Source organism: Schistosoma haematobium, chromosome 3 (assembly GCF_000699445.3).
Source record: "Schistosoma haematobium chromosome 3, whole genome shotgun sequence".
NCBI lineage: Eukaryota > Metazoa > Platyhelminthes > Trematoda > Strigeidida > Schistosomatidae > Schistosoma > Schistosoma haematobium.
This window is the reverse complement of record NC_067198.1, coordinates 46,273,285-46,291,860: the sequence shown is the minus strand read 5'-3', so window position 1 is coordinate 46,291,860 and position 18,576 is coordinate 46,273,285. Positions and strand designations below refer to the sequence as shown.

The window sequence follows — 18,576 nt, the reverse complement described above, 5'->3', positions numbered from 1 at the left end:
ACTGTGAAGATAAACCTGACAAGCTTATTTTGTAAATAGTTTTAATATTATTTGTATTTATTTTGTCAACCTTTCACTGTATGTATATTTATCATTAAATGACTGTACCTGTTGTTTTAGTGAATGACCTTGAAGACACTTTCCGTTGTGCAACTACATAGCGTGACATACTGTGGCTTGTTAACAAATACATTGCTACACACATATCCCTCGTTCTATTTTCAAGGGCCGACAGAAGCGTTCCGGACACCACAAGAAGGGTGATGTTTTACGGAGGCTAGCTCCCTATCTCCGGACAAGCCGGTTCCAGGGGGTGGATGCACTCCTAACAAAGAAAAGAGAACTCTTCCCAGAACTCCCACCGACGTCTCCAAGGTCGGTTGCGTTACTGCGCTGGGCGCACGCCGAACCAAGGGCCCCACACACACCAGTCTCCGTGGTCAGAGTCGGGAATATTAACCCGATCCCCTTTCGCTACAGAGGGCTTGCGGATATGGGTACGGCCTGACACGAAAATTATACTGCCTCGCTCGGATTTTCGATGGCCGACAAAATAAATACAAATAATATTAAAAACTATTTACAAAATAAGCTTGTCAGGTCTATCTCCACAATACAAGTAAAACAACACAAAGTGAATATAAATTCTTCTTTTATTCCTCTCTCTTTCTCTCTTAAAATGATTATCAAATCACTAATTAAAAAAAATAAAAATTTTTTATTCAATATACACAAATCAACATTTTGTGCCTCCTATTTTTTTGTTGTTCAAAATGTATTAACCAATCAAATTGTTAGATTCCGTTTTTTTTTCTTCATCAAATTTAATTAACCAATCAAAATGAAGCAATGAAATATATTTGTCTAAAAAAATAATCTGAAAATAATCTATTCTAATATGATGAAATTAGTAATATGTGTACAATATTAAAAATAAATGAACATAGTAACCATTTGAATAGAATGGATCAAGATTGTTTACTATATGGATTCTATGTAAATTTTCTCTTTTAATTTTTTTGTTGCTGTGGAAAAAGAAAAAAACGATTTAGTAACTATGTGGAAACAAACATTGAAATTTTAATTCAAACAATCAATCGATCAATAATGTATTTCTATGAATTTTATCTATTTCTAATTATTACATCATTGATATATTATGTGAATGGACAAAATAAATTATATTCATCATTACGTTCAAGACGTTTATTACCAGCTGATTCTTATACAATATTAGGACAAGCTGGTTTAAGACGTTTAGGACAATGTAATATTACTTATGCATGGTTAACATCACCGCCAACATCAAGTTTAGATGCATATGGTCATGCGACAGCATGTAAAAGATTACAATTATTAAATGGTGAAATAATACCTATATCATCATCATCATCATCATCATATCATCTAATGATTATTTAAATAATAATGAAGATTTAAATCAAGCTGAAAAAGACTTAAACTATATTAATCATGAATGGTCAGCATCATTAATTGATTTAGAACGTTTAGATTTATTAATACGTGCTGAAGTGATTGGTATTGGTCAATCAAACCAATTAGCTAATGATCCAAGATATTTTTTTCTTGCTGATCGTGTTGGTGATTTAAATTTAATGGTTGTACTACGTCCAGATAAACAATTAAAATTGGAATTAATTAATCCATTAGCATCGGAACATTTAGTGTTAACACCGCAACATGTTCTTTGTTTACGTAAACAATGTCCATCTAATATAAATGATGTCAATATAAATATATCAAAACAAGATAATAGTAGTCTCATCATTGGAACGAATAATGTAGCATTAACTAAAGCTGAACGACAAAATCGGGAATTATATATGCAATTAGTTATATCACGTGTTGCATGTGCTTTAATTAGTTTTATGTGTGTAGTATTTGCAATGACATCATTAACTTTATGTATACGTCTTAGACAAAATCCACATTATTTTAAAAAACGTATGATACGTTCATCTCAAGCTAGTATATGTAAAGAATCACATCCATCACCGACACCATTTTGTCAAATGAATGGTAAAGTTAATATGAGTCAAGTATCACCATTATTTATAACAGATCAATCACCAAGACATTATGGTATAACACATATACCAAGTGAAACTGCTAGTATGAATAATATTGTAATGACAGCAAGTAATATAAGTACATGTGATCCACAAAATGGTTTACAAAATATTCCTATTTCTTATTCAGCATTAAATACACAATATGCACAAATATCAGGCTATCCAATGACTGGTGCACCTATTGCATCATATAATGATAATTCTGGTTTAATTACAATTTATCCAATACCATCACATGGTTCAATTAGTTCAACTCAACGTGGTTTATTATTACAATGTCAAAATGGTTCAGTGAGTCCAGCACCTTCAAATAATTCTGATGGAAAAAATGGTATTACACGTACTGGTTCATTAGGTAGATATTCACGGAATAGTGTTTGTTATGGTGATAGTACACGGAAGAAATTATTGTATCAAATTAAAAAATCACATCAAAATTCAACACAAACAATTAAACAACAACAAAATGATCTTAATACATCATTATCTAATAATCGTCCAATTCCGATAGTTCAACAACAACAACAGCAACTTCATCAATCTATAAAACATGATGATCATTTATCAAGTAAACCGGATGATTTAATCTCTTTTCAATATACACCTAATTTTACTACAATAGTACATCGTTATCCAACAGAATTACAATATAATGAAATGAAAACTATTCCTAATATGGATATAGAAGAAACAAATTCAGATTTATTAAAATCGAATAATTTTAATCATATTAATGAACCATCTATTAGTGTTATACGTAAACCAGCTCATGTGTGAATGAATTGAAGTTAAACATTAAAGTGCCTTTATTACTTAAAAATAAATCTGTTTCAGATTATATAAACAAAACTTAAATTAGATTCATTATTCAATATCATATAAATGAATATTCACTTCATTAAAACAAACAAACAAACAGATAAAAAACAAGATTTTACATCATTGAACATTGAATATTCTGAGTATATGAACAAAATGGATATCTATCTATCTACATATATAAAACAGTTTAGTAAGTTGACCAAATTAATTATGTATATCCCTATGTATGTACGTAGGTATGTTGGTATGTATGTATGTATGTATGTATGTAATGAATTATTTACTCTTATGATTAGAACGTATACAAATGTGTTAATTGAACATTGTACATTATAATAGACCGGTTTGTTTTTCGCTCTTTCTTTTTTTCACTTCATTAATTAGTGAACTTTTTTCTTTAAAAAAAAATGGCGTTTGTTCTAGTTTCTGTTGGTGTCTTTTTTTCCATTTTTTGTTACTGTTTTCTTTATATTTTAAATGGTTTGAAACAAATACTGGTTCACTCTATTGTGGTTGACCGTCCTTTTTTTTTCTTTTTTTTTTGGAAAACTTTATTCATAAGCAAGTGAACACTGTTTAAGTGATATTTCGAAATATCTAAATGAACTAAAGAGGGTTTGCTTTTCTTATCCTCTTTATTATTTATATTAAACTCTCACAGATACTAAAAAACAACAGTTTACTGTCATCATGATTGTTTTGTTTTGTTTTGCTTGTTTGTTTGTTTGTTTTAAAGAAGAGAATGGAAATCGGTTTCATCATTGTAAACAACTATCATCTTTTATGATGTAATGTGAAGATTGAAAAAACCAATATATCTTACTGATATGTTCTTTTTATTAAGTTGATACTTATCAAATTGTTGAGTTATCATGAAATGATGTTTTTAAACTTTATTTGAAATATCAGCACTAAGTAATGATAGCTGAGGAATTATCCGAAAACTATGAAGTACGAAATGAATAATACGTCTTAGATTGAAACTCTTCAGAAATGTTGAACTAATCATCAAAACTACTCAAAACTTATATGCATGAAGTAGGACATATTATACTGTCTAGTAATCAATTGTTGTTAGCGACGTTTCAGTTCAAGAGAACAAAATTATCACAGTTTAATTTTTGTTTGAGACTTATATTGAAATACCTTAAAAGTCGACAATTTTCTTTATATTATCTTGTCAGAGAGAAACTTATCAGGTAGTAAATATTGTTGTTACTAGGGTGATTTGTGGAGATTGTAGCCTTTTTGAAAGTTGAAAACATGAGTCAATCTATGCTCAATCATCATTGAAAACCTAAGAGTACTGGATGGCCTTTTCGTTCCGGTATGGGACTCCTGAGAACTGCGTGTTCACGATTCAACACGTGAGACTCTAATCCAGGACCATTATTCTAGTGCATGAATGCTTAATATCTAGACCACCGAGCTAGCATCCAATGATGTTCATTTCTAACTTCAATCGATCCATTAACTTATACAATTCTTTATGTATTGTCTGAGATGGATAACTATCTCACATCTGACATGGATTGAACTCCACTAGTCATGGCTTCTCACTAGAACTCCAGCAGTTACATCTTGAATCTAGTTACTAGTAAGTACATGATCGTTATCAGTATATGGATTTGTAGAGATCATTAAGTTTAGACAGATATCATAAATAGAACGTTACTGTAGAATCCTATACTAAGACGAAACAGTCATCCAATACTTTCCAGGTTTTCATTGGTGGTCTAACATTGTCCCATTCATAATATCAATGTAATAAATTAGACTAGTTTTTAAAAAAACAATGTTTACCGTATTATTAACATCTATTTCACTTACATGTGAACATCATAAATAAACTATAATTATTCACTTTAATGACTTACTGAACCACAAAATTGAGCGACTCATAAACTCAACTATTGAAATTACTACAATCTTCACAAAACTTCGTCTGAAACTTACAAACATCGAATATGTTACAACAACAACAACAACAAAACAAAAAGCAACTACCCTAATGTTTCATAATAGTTTATTTCTAATCAGTCAACTATCTAAGATACTATACCATAGTAACAAAACAATAAACGAAAAAAAAAACAAAACATTTTAAGATTCTAATCAATTCAGAAGTTTTGTTTTCACACACCAAAAAAATTTATCTTTAATTTTAACTCATGGGGTGTTGTTGTTGTTATTGTTGTTTTGGCTTCTTTTTAACACGATGTCAAGATCAATGCACAGTTGTAGATCAGTAAAATTTGTTTCTGTAATAATTGATCGATCGACTGATTGATTGGCTGGTTGGTTGGTTGGTTGGTTGGTGATGAAACTTAGTTTAATTGTATACTTAGAATTAGACTTAATAATAGGTTACGGAACAGTTTGAATCTATCTAGGTATAGAGATAGATATAGATATATGTGGATGACAACCAGCATCTTATAAAAGAAAGAAAAAAAAGTAGAGAATTCTGGAAGTACATTACTTTATTTTAATATAATCGATAATTTAACAGATCTATATCGTTGTGTCATTTTTTTCTTTTCTTATCTTTTTTTCCTTTTCCTTTTCTTTTCTTTTTTTAAGACAAAATTTATCTAAATTGAAAACAGTAAACACTTAAAGTGAATAGACATGGGATCATATCTTGATTGTACTTTAGTTTAGATAAAATGATCATCTTTTCTATCTAAGGATTAAACTTATAATCTAATCAATCAAATATAAACTACAATTTTTCAATGTTTCAAAAGTACTTCATATCAAAAAGGGGTTAGTTGCAGATATTATAATAATTTCAGAAGTTGAGATAATGATTCAGTCGATGATAGATCACCATGGAAAACCTGGAAACACAAGATGGTAATTTTGTCTTATTGTGGGACTGCTCAGCAGTGTGCATTCACGAATCCTCCTCGCGAGATTTGAACCCAGCACCTAACAGTCTCTCATGCTAGCGCTTAACCGCTAGACTACTGAGCTGGTCGGTATCCAACGGTGTTAATTTCTCACTTCAACTGAAAGGTCCTGAATTTGAATCCTGTGAGGCGAGGTCGTGGATGCGCACGACTGAGAATCCCCATACTAGGACGAAACAACCGTCCAGTGTTTCCAGGTTTCCATGATGGTCTAGCTTCAACTGACTCATGATCTCAACGATTGAAATAAATTTGATTCAAAACGTGAATGAATTTCAACCACCTCTATTGATGGAAGTATTATATCTGTGTTGTCTATCATGTTGTTTTTACATCTGACTCACTGTCTAGGTGATGTTTACTAAATTTTAAATTTTTGAAATTGACAATGAAGTTGTTGTGAGTTAATACTCAGGTAGGAAAAACTAATTTGTTACTTAATGCAAAATTGCGGAGTGCTTTCGTAAAATGCGATAATCATACATTAAATAACTCATTTGCATACATATTTCATCAATTGTCCTTTACATCCTTCATGATTCTTACGATTCACAATTCCGTTATGTTTCCCTTCATATTATCTTTAGTTTAACCTTCTCAACCGTCTTTTGACAAGCATTCTACTCCTGACTGTTATTGCATACTACTTACATAGACAGTGCAGATGAAGACAACTAGTGTAGCATCAGCCTCTGAATCAATGGGCCTCAACATACACAAATGAAAATGCAGGATCCTCAAATATAACGCGGAAAACACCAGCTCAATCACGCTTGATAGAAAATCTCTGGAATATGTGGAATATTTCACGTACCTGGGATACATCATCGATGAACAAGTAGCATCTGATGCAGACGTGATGGTAAGAATTGAAAAAGTAAAGTCAACATTCTTACAATTGAAGAATATATATGGAACTCAGAACAACTGTCTATCAACCAATATCAAAGTCATAAACTCCAATACGAATGTCAACACAGTTCTACTATACAGAGCTGAAACTTCGAAAATTATCACAACCATCATCAAAATAGTACAAGTATTTGCAAACAATCATCTATACAAGATGCTCAATGTCCGTTGACCAGATGCCATCAACATCAGCTTACTATGGAAGAGAACAAGCCAGCTTCCAGCTGAAGACGAAACTAAGAAAAGACATTAGAAGTGGATAGGACATGCATTACGGAAATCACTAAACTGCATTACGAGGCAAGCACTAACTTGGAATCCTGAAGGGAAATGTTGAGTTGAGAATTGGAAATAGACATGAAAAGGATGTATATCAACTTGAAATCACTGTAAAGGATTACCCATCCCAGGGTTGGATGGAGAGTGCTGGTGGGTGGTGTATGCTCCTCCACGAGGTGTAACAGGTGTATTTAAGTAAGGTACTTCGAGAGACATTTGTAGCACGCACCTTAGAGTATGACCAATGTTATTCATGATCTGACTGATTAAGATTTTTAGGATCAAAGTGTACATCATTATTTATAACGAATTCACAATGTTACATAATTAGTTACAACGGTCACAGAGTTATTATCATTATCAGCTTTAGTGTTTTTCTGTAAAAATAATCTTCTGTTATCATATTTTTTGTTTAATTGATTAAAGACTAAAACTACTGTACTGTGTAAAGTGTACCATTATGTTCATCATAGGTAGAATCATCATTGATTTCACTGATAAGTTCAACTTCAATATGTTCATCATGAATATTTATGTAATAACCATATGAATTAGTTGCCAAATCTGTGTATGAATTGTATATCTTTTATAACTATGTAAATAAATCTAAAACAATGCAGTGACCAAATTGATTAGTTCACAACACCACCCACACCCCACCCCCGAAAAAAATGGCTAAAATTTAAGTCATATTAGATTTCAGTAGCTGAAATCATAAGTCAATTGACGAGAGAGAACACCATGGAAAAATTGGAAACACTGGACGGCAAGATCATGGATGCGCACTACTGAGGGCACCCAAAGTAGGACGAAACGGCCGTCCAGTGCTTCCAGGTTTTCCATGGTGGTCTCTCTTCAATTGACTTATGACTTCAACTAATGAGATTTCTAAAATCTTCACAAAACCCCTTCTGATCATATTAGATTGTTTAGGTATAGAACAGATGAATTTTGATATAAGGAGGTTTCATTTCATTTGACATTTCTTAGAAATTTCCTTCTATATGCCGAAATTATCAAGTTACATAATTTAAGGCATTAATCAGACTTGATATCCAATATTCTAGAATTGTGACCAATATTACAACCTCATTGATAGAATTGAATCATAACTAAAGATGAAATGAATAAGATATTGATAACTTCTCAGTACTTAATCAATATTCAGTAGATTTATTCGATTGATCCTATAAACTGTTATTATATTTTGATTCTCAGTATAAATCATTAATCACCCCATTGTTAAAGTATGGATAGTAATAGGTTCATTTATAATTGAGGCTTGAATAAACCAAATTCTCTGAGGATATACAGTTTTTGTTCAGTAAAATGTTACAATTCAATAAGAGACTTGATGTTTTCTATTTACCACCAGGATACTTGGTATCTGTGTGGTTGTGTCACAGGATTGAATTGTACTATTCATATTGTAGCGTTAAAGCCTATACGGTGTCTGGTTATCCTGTGAAGCGGGATTGAGCTGTACTGTCTGGGTTGTCACGTGAAAGTCTGGATGGTATCTGGTTCTCTTGAAAACCAATGTAAAATTACCCTGGCCCCAGAAGGGTATATTATATAACTGTGAATAATCTATTTACTGATAGTAATTAATAAATTATAAAAACTTTAGAATGAATGTAATACTGTAACTTGGACGATGGCATTCGATCTGCACTAAGAAGGACTTGACACACATGACACTGACCACCACCCAGTGGTCAATCACTTTTGACTGTAATACTGTCTCTAATTTCAACCTAGATTACTCTTAACAGTTACCTATTTATATCCAAAACATTCATAATATTTTAAAGAGTAAAGATATTTCACAGATTGAAATCATGAGTCAATTGAAGCTAGACCATCATGGAAAACCTGGAAGCACTGGACGGCCGTTTCGTCCTAGTATGGGACTCCTCGGCAGTGCGCATCCACGATCCCGCACCCCGCGAGGTTCGAACCCAGGGCCTATCGGTCTCGCGCCAAGCGCTTAACTGAATATGTTATTTTCTAGAAGGAAATGAACATAAGGGACAAGGCATATTCATAATGATACTTGACTAATATTCCATTATTTATCGTGTTTCAGTTACTGTGAAATGTTAAGACTAAAGTTATGCAATTCAATTCAAATAACTTTTAATGCAGGTAAACTACCAGTAATGTTTTCCACACGTCTAATGATTAGTCCGAGGTTGGAAGATAAATTGCCTAGACTACCAATTCTGTCAATTCAATTGCTTCTGTGGAGCAAGTTATATTGGCAAATGTTCTACGAATTTGTACATTCGGGCTCGTGAGCACCTCCCAGTGTGGTTAAGTAAAGGTGTATTTAAAATTGTTAACAACTCCATTTAAGTCCATTTAATTCAAATGATACATACAGCCAACATGAAGCAATCTTTCACAATAATATATCATATATAACAGCAGTCTACCTAATTCGGTCAGACTGAGAATCCTACAGACGAGTAAAGCAATTGCTATTCGTATCAAAAAGCTAGAGCATTACATCCAAAAGAAATATATATATTTAACCGCTTTTTTTACCCTGGCCAACTTCGGGTCCAACTAGCTACTAATCAATTTTTATGGTATGGTAACGTGATTTTATTAATGTTCATGTTTATTTTCTAAACTTATCTTAACATTGTCATTACTATTACACTTGCTAACGTGTTATGAGAAATTTATTCAGCATCCACCCCTATCTACTAATTCTTGCCTAATTCGTATTGTTCTACATATTACGTAATTTTCGATTTATAATCACATTATTCTCTCTCTCTCCCCCCACACACACACCATGTTAACTATATTCATTCCAACCATTTATCTCACGATTTCATTTCAGTTATAAAGTGATTGAAATTAACACTTCATAGCAGACATCTCATCATTAACAATTTGTATGACAAGAGGGTTTTTGTGGGTTCGAATCTTGCAAACAGGATAGTGGATGCGTACTTATGAGGAGTCTCGTACTAGGATGAAACAGTTGTCCAGTGCTTCCAGGTTTTCCATGATGGTTTAGCTTCAAAATTGACTCATGAACTCAACTATTAAATTAACGAGTTGATTGTATATGACATACAGTCTTTAAATTATATGTTATAATTTTTAAATGATGTAATTTGCCTTCAACCTGGCTAATTTTATGGATTATCAGATATACGAACAAATGAATTACAATGTTCTTGTACAAAACAACAGGAATTATAGAATCCCATTTTCCATATCACTATTCAATAGCACTTATATAGGAAATTTTATCTTGAAAGTGGAACAAAAACAACAGAATATACTTAGTATAGAAACGAATTCGGTTTCTTTACCGAAAATGATCAGAACATCAATAGTCTTATAGATTTGTTGATCAGCTGAAAGATTCAAACTCGTATCATTCAGCTTCATGAAACTCAGATCTAAGGTTTCCTGTCGACTACCTCCAACTATCACTTTACATTTCAACATAGTGCACATGATGTCAAGTCATCTAGACTAGTGGCCATATTGTAACTTAATTGATAGGATTTGATCAGCACTAAGAAGTACATGATATACATAACATTGGTCACTATCTGGTGATAAAAAATTGTATATGTTTTCCATATTGTGTATCTGACACTTATTTGAAGTTACATCGGTCTTCTATTAATTAAGCTGCGATAATTATCATTTCTTCAAACATCATTCTGATCTAATCAGTTATAGTTCCTTTAAATACTAAACAGAACGTGAAGTATCTTCCGTTATTCACAATGATTCCTTTGCATTTTACAACCTTTGTGTAAGTAAATACCATTCAACAACTATTACTGTCTACTTGAAGCAAATTTATGTCAGGTATTCTATTCGTAATAGTGTAATGATTGAGAACACAAATGGGGACAATCAATGTATTGTACTACAAAATTACAGAATATCTTGGTAAAATATGACAATTATACACTGACTACTTCATTTGCAAATCTTCTATCATTTGTCCTCCATATCCTGTATGATATTTTTCAGTTCTTAATCCCTTTCTATTTTCTCTTCTGTTCTCTTCAACTCGATCTTATTGGGCTTTTGCTGCCAGGTTTTCCAGTTACGACTGGTAATGCATACTACTTATGTATGTTGACATAAGTAGTATATATTACAATAGTTGTACAATTGGATATTGTGACCCTAACTTGTGAGTATGAAACCAAGTTATGTGCAATGTATATATGAGTTTAACTGATGAACACAACTTAAGAAATATTTTTATAGAATAATTGAAAATACTATTTTCTACATCAAATAATCGTAAGTAATGAGATTGTTGCCACTCATCAACAATCTGTATCACCAGTCATGAAAAAATTTCTGTTTCTGTGGGGATATAAACCCTTATACTTTAGTATCACAGTCAATAACGTTATTTAGACAATATTTACGACCAACAGGAGGACAGTCGCGTCCCGAAAAGCTCAGTGATAACATCTCTAATTGTGAAACTGGATGAGTCGGGATCAAATCCGTCAGGGAGCATCAGTTCCCTCGAGATTACAGGTACATCTTGTTGACGAGTACCAAATAGCATGAAACCTAGGTCGAACAGGGTTTCCTATTGACTACCTCCGATCACCATCTTATCTCAACATAATACATGCAATGTTAAGTCACCTAGACTAATGACCATATTGTAACTTGTTCGATGGGATTCGGTCTTCACTAAAACGTACCTGACACATATGACATTGATCACCACCCAGTGATCAATCAATTGTAGGTTTCTTTTCCCCCTCCTTTTTTTACCACCCTAATAGCTACTTTTAATATTTTGGTTTGAAGGAGAAAAAAATAACAAATTTTTCCCGATTATAGAAAAAAATTAAATGCAGTGAATATATATGTGTATTTGAAACAGAAATGACTTTAATCGGTTACATCATTTGTTATCGATGCTATACATTGTATGCCTTCAATTATAAACTTTTCTTTATTGTATTTTTATCATATATCATATCAGTTTAATTGTTGAATTCATGAGTCAATTGAAAGAAGACCACCATGGAAAACCTGGAAGCACTGGATGGCTATTTCGTCCTAGTATGGTACTTCTCAGCAGTGCACTTCCACTATCTCACGAGTGGGACTCAAATCCAGGACCTTTGGTCTCGTTCGTTGACGCTGTTTCATTCCAATATGGGATTCTTCAGCAGCGCACTTTCACGATCCCTCACACGGGACTCGGACCTAAGACAGTGCGTATCCAAGATTCTGCCTCGCGTTATTCGAATCCACGAACTATCAGTCTCGCGCGCGAGCGCTTAACCAATAGACTACTGAGCCAGCATCCAATGGTGTTAATGTCTAACTTCAACCAATCCATATATCATATCGTCTTTCATTTCATAACAAACAACATTTTAAATCATAGAAAAATATGTTTCATTGTATCTTAAAGTGATTTACATGATAGTTTCACTATGATTACTAAACTGTCATTAAATCGGTTTTTATAGTTTATTACTACTATAAATCATCTATTCTATGATAAATGTTTATTGTCAATATGGGAATTTGTGAAGATATTTAGTATTTTCATAGTTGAATTCACAAGTTGATTTAAGTTAGATAAATATTAAAAATTTAGAAGCAACTGTTTTGTCCTAGTATAAAATTTCTTGGTAGTGTACTACAAGATGTAATTCTTAGAGTCTTCGTTAAATGGTGTAACTAAAAGGGGGTTGGCAACCCTGTCGGATGTGAGACAGTTATATCGTAGGCAATGGATAAATGGTTGAGCAGGATTATGGATTGATTGAAATTAAACATTAACATCGTTGAATAGTAGTTAAGTTGTCTAGAGGTTTGGCGTTCACGAGGTCCGAGTCCCACGTGAGTGATCGTGAAAGTGCGCTGCTGAGGTATCCCATACTGGAATGAACCAGCGTCAGCAAACGAGACCGAAGGTCCTGGATTTAAGTTCCACGCGTGAGATCATGGAAGCGCACTGCTGAGGAGTACCATACTAGAACGAATTGGCTATTCAGTGCTTCCAGGTTTTCAATAGCGGTCTAACTTAGATCTACTCGTGAATTCAACTGTGAAAATATTTATTTACCTAAGTGATTATAACACGTATATATATATTTTTTCTGGGTGCTAGAATTTCTGTTTCTTTTTCCATGTCTAAACTTGATAATGTCTTTTTGTATCAGATCAAGTGAATAAAGTAGGATTAAAAGTTATCGTTCTGTGATAAACAATCAAAAAGCAGAGTGAAAATAGAAGAAAACGAGGATATTTCAATGAAAATAGTTAAGGATATTGTTTCAAACACATTGAGTTTCTTAGGTGGTAGTCATGTCGAAGATATTGTTGATCTGTTGTAATGAATTTCCCAGCATATACAAGTACGGTTTTAAGAAATATATTCATTTGAGTCGTTCACGGCATCGTTATTGATTGAATGGATCATCTCTATTTCTGTTTATGAGAGTTAATACTTCAAACATCATATCAGTCACCTTTAGACACTTACTTACTTACGCCTGTTACTCCTAATGGAGACTAGGCCACCAACCAGCATTCTCCGAACCACTTTGTACTGGGCCTTCCTTTCTAGTTCGATCAAATTGTTCTTCATTCTTCTCATATCTGTCTCCATTTCCCGGAGTAATGTGTTCTTTCGTCTTCCACTCCTCCTTTGGCCTTGAAGATTCCATGTGAAGGTTTGTCTTATGACGCAGTTCGATGCTTTCCTCAATATTTGTCCTATCCACTTCCAGTGCTTCTTCCTGATTTTTTCCTCCCCTAGGATCTGGTTTGTTCTCTCCCATAGCAGGTTGTTGCTGATAGTGTCTGGTCAACGGATCCGAATTATTTTGTGTAGACAACTGTTAATCAACACTTGTATCTTGTGGATGATGACTTTCGTAGTTCTCCAGGTTTCCGCCCCATACAGTAGAACTGTCTTGATATTTGTATTGAAAATCCTGACGTCGGTGTTGGTTGACAGACAGTTGTTTTGATTTCCAGATGTTCATCAGTTGTAGATATGCTTCTCTTGCTTTGCCGATCCGCGCCTTCACATCTGCATCGGACCATTCATTACCTACAAGACATTAATTATTTACTATTGACGTTTCTGAACTAACAATTTATCAAGAAGAATTCTATTACTTTGATATATTTACAAATTATTCGTAGATATCTTGTAAACATTCGTTATGAACGAATTCTATCAATCAAGTTTGCAATATGGTTACTAATTTAAGAGATTTAACTATGTGTACACTATATTTAGATGTTAGTTGATAGGAGATAGTTGAAAGAAAATATATGTTTTGTGTTAGTTGTCACTCAACAGTAAGCGTACCTACAATCATGAAGATGAATATTCTTTCTTGTATATTCAAATGTGCAACACCCAGTTTCTAAGTTTGAAACGTTAACACTAATTTGTATGAGCTGAAGTCAAACACGTTCAATATTGAGATATTTGTATTGTCCGATCATTGATTAGGGACAAATTCTTGAAACAGGATCCATAAAAATAAACAAAAGAAAAGAAAATCATCTTTTCATGAAATAGAGAGAACAATCGTAGTAACAATACCACTAAAAACATTTCATCTTTGCCTGAAGTGAAATGTGAAAAATACTTAGTGGGAAACGATAGGGGCGTATGAGAAGGAGCAATTAATGAATACTACAAATAAGTATTAACATTTGATTCTCATAATATGAATTCACCTGATGTATGTTAGCATACTGATGTATGTCTGTCGATGGACGAATTGATCAGTTTGTGTGTTTATGTTCATGAAATAACAGCTGTCTACACAAGACAATTCAAATCTATTGACCAGAGACCATCATCAATATTGGGTTGTGGCAGAAAGTGAATCAATTTCAGGACGAGGAAATTAGGAAAAGACTTTACAGGGGGATAGGTATATTTTGTAGGAGTCATCAATTTGTTTTTCAAGACAAGTTCCAACTTAGAATCCTTAAGGGAAAAAAGATATAAATTAAAAAAACATATGGAGCCAAGAACTGAGGGAAGACATCGAAAGGATGAATAGGACATGGTGGAAACTAAAGTAGTAGAGTCCAGGAAAGATTTAATTTCAGATTCCTGGTGTATAATCTATCTCCCATTACAGCAAATAGGTTTAACTAAGTGTTTATGAATTACAGAAAATCACTTAATCTAAATTCATGGATACCTTTATTATCGATCACGAGATTATTCGCTTTCTCAAATATACTGGATCCAGACAGTTTAAAATTGAGGATAAGAAATATATCTGTTGACCAGTGAGTTGGAAGTTAAAAAACCTTCATATCTTTTCAACTCCTAGATAATTTGTGGAATATAACGATCTTCCAATCAGTAGATCATTGATAAATTACTGGCTCAACTTTAATCTAGTTAATTGGACTGGTCAAGAATCTTGTTTATCAGTATTTATTCTGCGAGTTTTCTCAGTTCAGTTAATTTACGCTTGGATTGCTACTGTCACATGTAATAGATATAATATATCAATCAGTCTTAATAACATAAGACTTGCTAAAAATGCGTGTAGCCCAGAGTTGATATTTATAGTCAACACACAGCTAGATGGAATTAGGATGATGGTTAAAAAGAAGAAGTCGAAGTAATAGTGTATGACGTAGAATTAATGACCAGTTGTAAGTTATATCACTTAATATCTTCAACACATGAATCCTAACCAAGTAGACTGGACTTTGGGATTCAGGTCAGACTAATAGTCGATAGTCTGTATATATGGCTCTTGGTGAGTGTTGAACTCCATAGTTTATAATAAGAATTGAATTTAGTCAGACAACTACTGAATAACAGAAACCATTGGAAAGCTGTTTAGTTTTAATACGGCAGCGCGCAGAAGTGAGTATACACGATCTGTCTGGAGATGAAACAGGGGACGTAAAATTCTCACCTCAAGCACTTAAAGTCTAAACTCTAGTTTTCTTCTAAATTAGTTCATTGCTAGTCTTCAACTTTTTAATTTAACAGATTTGTAAAATATGTCATCTTAGTTGATGAAGATCTTCATTCAAATAAATTCCTTACTCAAAATAATCCAGAATGCATCTTTCCCAAATGGATGATCATAGAAATAAATATTCCATTCTAAATATGTTTTAACTAAATGATCAAATCTTAATAGATGCATAATCCAATCATGAAGATGCAACTAATGATGTACCACTTGATAGAATGACTATAGCGGTGAAGAGAGCGTTTGATGCAGTCAACTTCTGTCTATCGTATTCGATTCGATCTATGGTGATTTCTCAACTAAAGAATAAGTTACCTGGTTATGCTCCTTTTATATGCATCTATGGGTTCAGCTGCTTCTGTGGAAAAAAACTATATTGGGCGCACTGCTAGACAGCTGAGCTAACAAGTTAGTAAACACCTCCCTTCATGGTTAGGAAAGGGTACCGTCAAGACAATACGCAGATCTGTCCTATCATGCTTGATCGATAGCGATTGTGTAATCGACAGAAATAAGTCATTTAAAGTTAGTTATCGTATTCCTACTAGTTTTCCCTATAGTGTTCGATCTCGTCTCTTACACATTGCAGAAGCTATAGGAGTTCGAGTCAACAATCCAAATCTTTGTGTTCATAAAAAATTTGTAACACCGTTATCTCTCCCTTGATCTTAATAAATGGTTTTATTTATTATTATTTTCCATACTCTTTCTTAGTTTATTTTTCTTCACCTCCTTCCACTCTTTTCTTTCCTCAAATATACGCTTCATGGTTCAGGTATCTGAACACTTCATATTACTGGTTGAAATCATGAGCCAATTGAGGCTAGACCACCATGGAAAACCTGGAAGCACTGAACGGCCGTTTCGTCCTAGTATGGGACTCCTCAGCAGTACGTATCCACGACCCCGCACCCCGCGAGATCCAAACCCAGGACCTATCAGTCTCGTGCCAGGTGCTTAGCCAACTAGACCAGTGAACCGGCATCCAATGTCTAACTTCCACCAATCCACGAAGTTGCGTCACCATACACCATTGTCTTCAGTAAGTTGATATCTCACAACAAACCTGGTTGAACTCCACTTCTTATTACATAATCTTGTTATGAATTTTATTTCATTGTCTATATTTTTCTAACCAGTGACCTATTTCCTATTATGTAACATTGATTCAAACCTTTATTGTTCTTATCACAACTCATACAGTTGTCACGACACGATCAATTTGTACTTTTCACTTATTTATGTAATCTATTCCACTGTTATCATCATTGACTCATAAACTGCCTTCATTGGTTTAATTCAATTCGTAGGTGCATATAGAAAAACATCACTGCATATTAGAGTATAGTCTGATGAAGATCTAATCGAAAACAATAAAGTTCGCTTATATATATGTTTTTCTAAATTACAATATGGGAATTTTTCAAATTGAATTTGAATCCAGAAGACGGAAGCTACCAAAAACCTTATAAATACTCTAGTTACTTGAACATTTATAAATCGTGCCTTTTGTCTACCATGTGGAGTTCTAGCATACGGAAGACCTGAAGATCGAAGAAATGATTAGGAATTCAATATCAAATGTTTGCAGTTTGGGTAGTTTAAATTTCTACAATCGATTGATTTATCATTCAGTAATATCAAATCAAAGAAGTAATCTCTTATTATGATTTCTTGAATTTTCAAAACGACCTTTTTAACGCAATGGCATTTGAAGCGAACAATACTGGATTCGAATCCCGCAGTGAATATCAACTCTGAGATGCAGGTACATCCAAGTGACGAGCCCCAAATAGGACGAAATGAATTCCACTGCTAGCCGCTATCCATCTTTGGTTATCAAGTTTTTGACTTAAGGCACAGGATGATACATATGTATATGATGTACATATGATAGTAAGAGACTAATCAACTGCGGTCCTAAACATTTATTTATTTAGACACATGAGCATCGGTACATAAGTCAATCAATTTGTTTGGGGGCTAGGATACTGCCCGGGTGCCTAAACGGAAGCACGTGGATTTCTTAGGTAGTCACATCCGGAGCTTTTGACCTAAAGGTCTGATCCACAAGGTAGTGGAGCAACGTCCGGAGATACAGTCCCATGTTAGCCGCTGATCAACAATAGGTTCACACACCATTTCTTCCTTTAGGATCCTGGAGCTCATTTGAACCATTGGTTTAGAATGAGGGTTTTCCAACTCCCTTATGTGGATCCTTCATATCCATCTTTCCGATTAAAGCGCCGGATATTCGCTTTACATCCTCTGAATTTCGTAGACAACACTCCCGCCCCGCTAGAAGGCAATGAGTTGGACTTCTCTGTCAGGAGTTATATGCATGTAGCCATGAGAGAGCATTTCGCGATGCAGAGCTGACTCTCCCCATTCTTGGTCAAACAAAGGCATTTTGGGAGCCATTAACAATCAGAAGATACAAGTAAATAACACTAAGTGAATTTCTAGGGAACAATATTGAAAATGTTTAATATAAGAAATATATCTACATCAACTTATAGTGTTTATTGTTTATGATGACTAACCAGTTAT

General features: G+C 33.6%; 1 protein-coding gene across 1 annotated transcript; it reads left to right on the top strand.

The window, feature by feature from the left end:
• The first annotated feature begins 923 nt into the window (after positions 1–923).
• MS3_00005899 (uncharacterized protein) lies at positions 924–17,815 on the top strand. The gene is made up of 2 exons (XM_051213994.1): positions 924–3,105; positions 16,802–17,815. The coding sequence occupies exon 1, from the start codon at positions 1,617–1,619 to the stop codon at positions 2,868–2,870; it is 1,254 nt and encodes a 417-aa protein (XP_051070015.1). The 5' UTR covers positions 924–1,616; the 3' UTR covers positions 2,871–3,105; positions 16,802–17,815.
• The last annotated feature ends 761 nt before the right edge of the window (positions 17,816–18,576 follow it).

What these genes read in the sequence shown, in the direction of transcription:
- MS3_00005899 (XM_051213994.1), top strand. Translation starts at nt 1,617, where the DNA reads ATGGTTGTACTACGTCCAGATAAACAATTAAAATTGGAATTAATTAAT.